Source organism: Belonocnema kinseyi, chromosome 3, assembly GCF_010883055.1.
Source record: "Belonocnema kinseyi isolate 2016_QV_RU_SX_M_011 chromosome 3, B_treatae_v1, whole genome shotgun sequence".
Lineage (NCBI taxonomy): Eukaryota > Metazoa > Arthropoda > Insecta > Hymenoptera > Cynipidae > Belonocnema > Belonocnema kinseyi.
In genome coordinates, this window is record NC_046659.1 from 81837499 (window position 1) to 81838215 (window position 717).

At 33.8% G+C, this 717-nt stretch overlaps 1 protein-coding gene across 1 annotated transcript in view; it reads right to left on the reverse strand.

Annotated features, from left to right (window-relative positions):
- LOC117169903 (probable H/ACA ribonucleoprotein complex subunit 1) overlaps positions 1 to 492 on the reverse strand; it is a 4999-nt gene extending 4507 nt beyond the window's left edge. Inside the window, exon 1 of the mRNA XM_033356412.1 lies at positions 331 to 492. Within this exon, the coding sequence (XP_033212303.1) occupies positions 331 to 492 (162 nt within the window). The remainder of the gene's footprint in view (positions 1 to 330) is intronic.
- Between the last annotated feature and the right edge of the window lie 225 nt (positions 493 to 717).

Consider the following 717-nt stretch of genomic DNA (forward strand, 5'->3'; position numbering starts at 1 on the left):
GATAATAATAGAAAAGATATAGGATTGAGCGTTGTATTCCCTTCTAATATTCAGGATATCTATAGTTTCTTTTTAAATTAGTTTTATATGCTACATTTCAATTTTTTTAATATTTCATAAACACGCGCACTTTACTTTCCTTAACACAAAACGCTAATGCCTTGAAATATATTTTTGTCGAAAAAAAACTCTGAAATGATTTCCCCTGCATTTCATTAGAGGATTTAGCAATTCTTCGTTAATTAGTTGAACGTATTCACGCGCGAATCGCATCCCTCCCGCCCAGCGCGAAATTGAAATTAAACATCCTCTCGGACGCCAAGAGCTCACCTGCGGGATGCTCATGCTAGTCTGCGGGATTTTACACTGAATCTGTATGGAGGCTATCACCTGCAATATATACCTGCACTTTCGCCGCAACAAGCCCACTCCTAGGTAAATCATACGTCGTCTCCGTCTTCGGCCAGTACTAACGGCGGCTTCTGTTTCCATTCTCAGATATTTCCCACGAAGAAGAAAACAAAATTTAATTAAAACAAAACATTATTGGTATTTGGGTTAATTTTTGTTTTATAAAATTTAAAGAACGAGCATCTTAATAAAACCAAATAAATTTAACAGGAATGAGCTTTAGAAAACTTGAATGTAAAAAAAGACTTTAATTTTTTTTAAGAAAATAGGATCATTTATTTGAAAACAAAATAAAATTCTACAAAT